General features: G+C 41.5%; 1 protein-coding gene across 2 annotated transcripts in view; it reads left to right on the top strand.

Annotated features, from left to right (window-relative positions):
• PHACTR2 (phosphatase and actin regulator 2) overlaps positions 1–5,763 on the top strand; it is a 270,673-nt gene extending 264,910 nt beyond the window's left edge. The window contains exon 13 of one of the 2 annotated variants that reach the window (XM_006891662.1): positions 5,602–5,763. In XM_006891662.1, coding sequence (XP_006891724.1) covers positions 5,602–5,617 — 16 coding nt within the window. In that variant the 3' untranslated portion in view covers positions 5,618–5,763. The remainder of the gene's footprint in view (positions 1–5,601) is intronic. The other variant, XM_006891663.1, reaches the window with a different exon arrangement.
• Positions 5,764–8,065: the final 2,302 nt, after the last annotated feature.

Raw genomic sequence — 8,065 nt, 5'->3', positions numbered from 1 at the left:
CCTCCTTCTCCTCCTTCTTCTTCTTCTTCTTCTTCTTCTTCTTCTTCTTCTTCTTCTTCTTCTTCCTCCTCCTCCTCCTCCTCCTCCTCCTCTTCTTCTTCCTCCTTCTCTCTCTCTCTTCTCTTTCTCTCTCTCTCTCTCTCTTTCTCTCTCTCTCTCAAGACTGTCAACTCGGGCTTTACTTTCTTGAGATAATACTGTCCCAGGTGGATTTACAAATCAGGTGATCCGCTTTCAACATCCACACATATGTTAGAAAATGTGCCATGGCAGGAACTGTTTGAAGCTGCAGTAAGAATGAATTAAAGGTGTGCTCCACCAAGGAATGAGAAGGCAATCTTTGTAGTAATGATTTCTCTCCTGGATGCTCCATTTACCTGGACAGAAATGAAAAATCTTGGCCAGCTACTCTTTTCAGGGCTGGTGTTGAAAGCCTGGTGCAGTGAACTGGCAATGTATGGTCTAGCTTCTCAGATCGAATAATGGTGTCTAGGAGATTGCTGGCAGCCTCACAGTGTCTGTTGATCTGGTGCCTGTGACGTGATAATATAACACTTTACATAAGAAATGAGTTAAGTGGGGTTCATAAATATACTAACTAGAGAAATATAGGAAATGCCATAATGCAATATCATGAAGTCTGCTTAACTAAAAGCAAATGGAGTTATGGAGGAATAGATACTGTCTGCACCAGGGGAATATTCGTTGTTAGAGTGGAAATGGTCACTCTGCCAGTTGGCAAAGGACTGACTCTTCCATTGTTGGGACAGGAACAAAAAAAATTACAAAACCCCTAATTGGCTGAAAGACCATGAAGGGAGTTAAAGGTGAGATATCTTAGAAGTGAGAATGTGGCAGGAATGCATATCATTGAGACTACGTGATTGGCCAAAAGTACCTGTCGTACAGTTTATTACAGGGTAGTACATTAGTACAGTGGACAGGATCTGTTTTTCTAATAGTCTAGTCATCCTCAGCCAAGCCTGTTACTTGTTCAGGTAACAGTGTCTCTTAAGATTCTTGTATCTTGCATCCATTGGCCCATAGTGACCAAGCCTCTTCGGGAGTAGATTCCATGTCCTGCACTAGCCAGACTTTAAAGAAAAACAGTGTCATCTTTGGGGCCTGTGGCCCAAGTCAGCACCAAGGGACTGCCATTTGGAAAAGCAACTTTCAAAAATCCAGCATGAATTCCAGATTCATGTCTGACTCAAGACCTTCATAAAAAGTTAAGGCCCCACTTCTGTGCCATCCAACTTACACCCAAACCGCGTGTCTCTGATTTTAGACCCTCATAGAGAAAATCTTATTTTGCACTTGAAAGCAACTTAAATTATCTGGACAAACTTTCAGGAAGATAAATACACTTCTAAAAATTAAATTGTGGAGGAACAATTTTTATAGAGAATGATCTTTACCGAAATTCCACAACATAAAAATAACTTTCCCTTATCCAGTCCCTTTCAACAGTATGAAAATAAGGAAGAGTAATATATTCCAGTTTTATGAAGAGGAGGGAAATATAGGTGAGTTCAAATTTGAGTCTCAGGAAAATTCTAAAAAGAGATGGACAAAAAGCTAGGTCTCCCTCCTCAGGGCTTGGTAAATCTATTTATTGCTCCATCAATTTGAAGCCTGAAGCCAAAACTGTCATTCTGTCACACAGACAAGCTTCTCCAGAGGTAAAACTGAACTTCTCAGGTTTTAAAGTGAGTGCAAACCACTTGATAGCAATAGTGTTGAGAATAATTTCCATTTTCCCTCCTACTAATCAGAAAATTTCAGCAGTTTATTTAAAGATGAGATACCCAACTTAGGCAGGACATAATTATCATTCTTTGATGGGCTGCTAACCTAAAGTTTGGCAGTTCGATCACATGGTCCTCCTCTGGAGAAGGATTAGTCCCCTACCATTAAAATGTGCAGCCTTGGAAACGATACCAGGTCGCCATGAGTCAGAACTGGGTCAGGGACAGTGGCTTCGGATTTCCTGATGGGGTGCCCTAATGTAGGAAAACGCATGAGCTTTCCCCAGCTCGAGACAGTCCATATGGAGAGTGGTTGGTTATATATCTGACCATAGCTTTTTCAGCATATTTTCCCAGTAACAGTTGTTTGCCTTCTCTTCGTAGCCTGTGAACTTCTAGTACCATCTACACTGTAATAATTACTCTCTGATAATATTTGTGGGCATATAGTGCTTATAGGTGGAAAAAAATCATATGGTACCTTTGGGGAAATTAAAAGCTAGATTCTGGACCTCACATTGTCCCTTCAGAACCCCTGACTCCTCACTGTGTCATCCAGCCCAGTTCCTAATGTTCATGCTTCACCTACAGACATCACTGATGGGAAATGCATGACAGGTCTCCCCAGCCTGGTCTTTTGAATCCTGGATAGCGATCCAGAGATTAGCTGTGAGGGCATTGTGGAAGATTTGGAGAAGACTTAAATAATTGCTGATTTGAATGAGTTTTTACTTAGATCCTAGAAGAATTAAACCCACAAAAGAGAGACCTTTGATGTGAGGCTCCTGAACACACAATATGTTTTCTTGTGTTCAGGGCTCCTTAGAGACACCTGATCAACGCTAGTGTGTCCTTAGCAGAAGGACATGATGTTCTTGACTTCAGTCCCAGGACCTCACTGGACTTGCTTTCTAGGAATCATAAAAACTTGTACTAACCCATGCACACCAGGTCACCAGTATGGCACTAAAGTTGGTCCTGGGAAGGTGGGTCAGGATTTTTCTTCCATGAAAATGGTCACAGCCTTATGTAGAAATCCAACTGATCACCTATTTGTCCCGTTCTACCAGAAAACCCAAAGGCTACTGCTGTGGTATCAGGGCCAAATGAAGGCCACCCTCCATCAGGTTTCTAAGGCTGTCAGTCATCATGGAGGAGACTACCTCACCTTTTTCCCATAGAGCAGCTGGTTGGTTTGAACTGCCAGCCTTTCTGTTAATAGCCAAACACTTAACCCACTATTCCCCAAGCCTCTGAAAAACAAGCAAGCAAGCAAACAGAACAGCCTTCAAATTACGCTAAATGAAGACATGAGTTTTGATCTCCTAGATAGTAATAGATGGAGTCAAGAGCAGTTGGTGATGGTGGTTGTGTTATATACCACTGAGTCAGAACTGACCCTCCAGCAGGTTTTCAGAGGCAGTAAATCTGACAGGAAGAGATTGCCCATTCTTCTCCCATGCAGCAGGGAGCTCTGGTGACAGAGTAGTAAGGAGCTGCGTTCCCAACCAAAAGACATTTGGTTTGAATCCACCCACTGTTCCACGGGAGAAAGATGGGCAGTGTCCTCCCATGTGATTTAATGCCTCTGAAAACCTCCTGGAGGGTCAGTTCCAGCTGGATGGTTCATAATTACAGCAGATAGGATAGGTTTGGAGTGTGGACCTGTCACCTCTCAACCTTACACAAACAACTAAGCCTACCTGGTGCCCCAGTTTCTAATCTGTAAAAAAAAAACAAACCCAACCACAAAACCTACTTCATGGAATTATTTTGAGGATTAAATTAGGTAATCACCTGGACCTGTGCCAGACCATGGAATTGCCTACAACGTGTAGTGACCCGGTGAACAACGGATCCAAAACATGCCCTGTCCTGCACCACCCTTCCCTCTCTGTCATGCTGCAGGAGTCCACTGTGTGTATTTTCAGCTATTTACACACTCAGCAAACATTTATTGAGCCCAGATAATGAGCCATACTGTCCTAGACACTAGGAAATCGATGGAGAACAAATAAGATAATGTCCCCACTCTCACGTGGCTTCTGTGCTCGTGAGGCAGACAAGCTATCAACAAGTAAATCAACATGATACTATCACGTAGCGCTCAGGACTGCAGGAGACGCAATGACTCACTACTCAGGTGCTAACCAAGAAGCTGGTGGTTCAAGTCCACCATGAGAAAAAGATGCGGCAGTATTCTCCTAGAAAGACGGCAGCCAAGAAGATCCTGCGGGGTATCCTGACTCAGTCATGTGGAGTTGCTGTGAATCAGATTTAGATTGGCAAGACCCAACAGCAGAGAAACGCTGTAAAAACAAGGTAAAGAGGGAGATCAGGATCACAGTGGGAGTCAGTATATGTGAAGGATAGCCAGAAAAAGGCATTTAAGAAAAAGAGGCTTGTGGTTTAAATACAAGAAGGAACTGTCAACACGTGAAGGTGAAGAGCATTCCTCCCTCTAAGAGTATGGCTTTGTTCAGGGGAAGAGCTAGCACAGAGGGACTGAGGTGGGGAAAATGTTGCATATGAGAGGACAGAATGAAGTTCCTAGTGACTCTTGCTTGGATCAACAATCAACACCCTTGCTACCATCAGTTAGGAAATCAGGAGACATATTTCACTGGGCAAGTGCATTGTCAGGGACCTCTCAAATACTGAAGGGCAGTGATGTCAACTTCGAAGATGTGCCCGATTCAGGCCATAGTCTTTTCAAGCACCTGCTACACATGAGAAAGTGGACAATGAGAGGATGCTAGAAGAAGAATTGATGACTTCCAGTTGTGGTACTGAAAAATGGTGCTAAATATTCCATGGACTGCCAAAAGAAGCCAACAGATACATCGTGGAGCAGCTAGGGTGCTCCCTGGAGGCAAGGATAGCAAATCTTCAGCTCTCATTCTTTGGAGGTGTAGCTAGGTGAGGGTGTTCATTGGAAAGGGGCATCATGCTTGGAACGAGGAACGGTCAGTGAAGGAGAGGAAGGCCCTCTATACTGTTGGTTTGAAGGAGTCTTCAGGAAATATTTTTTATGAGGTTCCAATTATCTCAGGGCAGAGTTTCAGAAGTTTAATGACTCTAGATCTAAAGAATATATTCCAAAATAATTTGAAGGGTTTTTCTACATATTCTCCCTTTTGATCAGAGTAAACTTCTCTTCCTCCTGTTCCTCCTCCTTTTCCTCATCCTCCTTCTTCTGTAGAATATTTGGACAAATACAGATTAACAAAGAGTTAGACGTTTAAGCAATATAGAAAGTACAAAGACAAGTTTACAAACAAAGTTATGGGCATGCTCAGTATTTTGCCAGTGGAACTTTCAGGTGGAAATGCTTGAAAGACATTTGGAAATTCATGATTGTTAAGAATATTTGACATTATCAGTTGGACATGAGAGGCTAAAGCCACCAAAATGAGGCTATTTGTTGATATTTTCATTTCCCAACCATATGTCAATAAATTCTTTATAGAACATCTCCATGGTTAATATGAACCTTCTCCTAACCCTTAAGAACCAGGAAGGCAAGAAAGTATGCATGAGTGGACAAATAATAATGTTTTCAAAACAGAAAATAAACATAATACAGGTGTTTCCTGCATTGATCGTTCTGTAACAAGAATGGTATAACCACCACCCTCCTTTTTATAGGGAGTTATCTCTGCTTTCCAGCATAACAGTTATAAACATATTCTGTTGTCACCATAATGTGACAATGTGAATCATAGCACCAATTCATTTGTGGGCTTTCTAGGATTGCCTTGAATGGTAAGCACGGACATTCCTTATTCAGTTCACAGACTGAATATTGTGCTTCTGGACCACAAACCCACAGAGCTTTTGTTTCTTGTTTCAGGTTTCATCGTCCATAAAGAAATGCAAGACTGTTTGGAAACATAGATTGACAATCGTTGGAGGAAGCACCACTTCCTGAAAACCTGATATTGCACTGGGATTTGAATGTGTGTTAACTTTAACTCGTGGTGAAAGAAGAGCGTGGTGGCTTTGCTGGAACGTGTGCCCTGCCTGTGCAGCCCACATGGGGCGAACAGCAAAGGGACAGAGGCAGCACTCTTACTGGTCAGCGGGTGTGTTGATGGTAAGAGACAGCATGATTCCACCAGGCATTCTTCATCCGAAGTTCTAATCGAAGATGATGAGCAGAAGACAATCGCTGACTCCGTGTGGCCAGAAAGCCAAATTTTATAGTGTGGGTTTTAAAAACACAAAGATAAGGTGTAATTACTGGGTACTGGCAAAGGGTGGGAGTTGAAAATCAGACAAAAAGAAAAGTATTTCATTATGTTAATGAAAAGATAAAATTGAAGCATAGTGTATTTTTGAAGTAGGCATTTGGTAGCTGAGAACTTGTTATTAAGAGGTTTGGGAATCTGGTCACCCAACATGCATCGTTTTAAAGACCTCATCCTTGAGGACTCTTCTTATTTCGCTATTGTTTTGGTATAAGATCATATAATTAATTTATGTTGTGCCAGTGAATCCATTTGCCAGAATTAAGTCTGTTTCCATGCATCTTTTTCTCACCGGCAAGAAGCTTTTTTTGACTCTTAACAAGCATGCTTATCCAAATTATGTTGCATGCTTTGAGTAGCATAACTATACCCATTTCTTTTAATACTCCTTCCCTAGTGTATCAGCCTCCCATAAGAATGGCAGGACTGGAGAAAAAGTAGAAAGTCATGTGACCCTATACAACTGTAGCAAGTTTTAGAAGAGAACCTTGTCGCCTTTTTGGTTCTTTCCAAAGCAGAAGCAGCCACACCTCATCTAAGGAGGATGATAAGCGACAATCATGACACCTTTTAAAAAATCTGAATCCGAAGTTCAGACTTAAGCAAGATATGAGTGTGGTGCGTCAGTTAATTCTGAGAGGGAATACGCATTCCCTCCAGTGTGGCAGGGAGTTGCATTGCTGCTATTCAAACATAAAAAAAGCACGTGGATCAAAAACACTCACCCCAAGGATTCAAAGAACATGGGGAATTTCTGCTAAACTGTAAGGCCTTGTCTTGCGTCTTAAGAGTGTGCAGATTGAATTCAGAAATACTGTATTTACTTACCAGTCAGTGAAGTGAGAATCAAGGAAGGTTTCCTCGGCGCTTACAGTCAGAATTGTTTACATTAACAAACTATCATCTATTGCTGTTTTCTACAGAGTAACAAGCAGTCATTGACCTCTGCTCCTCAATACACACAATCATATAAACAGTTCCAATCCTTTATTCATCTAAGTACATATCAATACTACCAAGCATTTTTTTTTTCATTTTGTACCCCTTTGGTAAAAATATGTGTAATGTTTGATAAACAAGAAAAAAGGTCTGAATAGACAGACTTGAGTTTGCTCTCCAGGCTTGGACTAGGACTTTCAGAAGGGTTTCCGGTTCACCATCTGGGAGGCTGTTATTTAAAAGCTCTACCCAAAAGCAAGCACTCAGTCTAGTGGGTAAATTGAAATACAGCCATTCACTGGTATACTGAAGGAGTGTATTGAAGCTGAGGGAATTTTGCTTTAAAAAAAAAGAAAAGAATACAGCACCAGCTGACTTGCTATGAAAAGACAAGACCATTCCATGACTAAGGAAATTAACCCACTATGTTACCACTTTTCTGCACTGTTGGTGACGTCAATGAAATTGACCTGAGTTGCACACTCTTGTCACTATCACATCATTAAGTCTATATGACTTCTTCCTGCTTTTAAAAAAAAGTCCATTTGAAAAGCCCATTTGCTGTTGGTTGTTAGGTAGATGCCATCAAGCAGGTTCCAACTCTTGGCTACCCCAGCATGCGGCAGCGTGAGTCATGCCCCGTCCTGCACCAGCCTGGCAGTTGGTAACTATGGTTGAGCCATTGTTGCAGGTACATGTCAGACCATCTCAATGAGAGTCTTCCTCTTTCTTTCTTTCTTTTTTTTTTTTTATTGACTCTCTCCTTGACCAAGCATGATGTCTTCAGGGACTGGTCCCTTTTAATAGCATGTCTGAAGGAAGCAAGATTGCTGTATTTCTTCCAAGACAGATTTGTTTGTACATCTGGCAGCCCGTAGTATATTCATTTTTTTTGTTCACCAACATCATAATTCAAGTGCATTGATTCTTCTTCAGTCTTCCTTACTTATCATCCAGCTTTCACATGCATATGAGGCAATTGAAATGACCATGGCTTAGGTCAGGCCCACCTTAGTCCTCAATGTGTTGTCTTTGCTTTCTAACCCCTTAGAGAATTCTTTTGCAGCACATTTTCCCAAAATACCAAGAATTACGTTTCTTTTACATTTTTTGTTCTTGTAATCTTTA

Source organism: Elephantulus edwardii, unplaced genomic scaffold, assembly GCF_000299155.1.
Source record: "Elephantulus edwardii isolate Elephantulus edwardi_28Jun2011 unplaced genomic scaffold, EleEdw1.0 scaffold00102, whole genome shotgun sequence".
NCBI lineage: Eukaryota > Metazoa > Chordata > Mammalia > Macroscelidea > Macroscelididae > Elephantulus > Elephantulus edwardii.
Note: the sequence above shows the minus strand (reverse complement) of the source record. Positions and strands in the feature narration are given on the sequence as shown.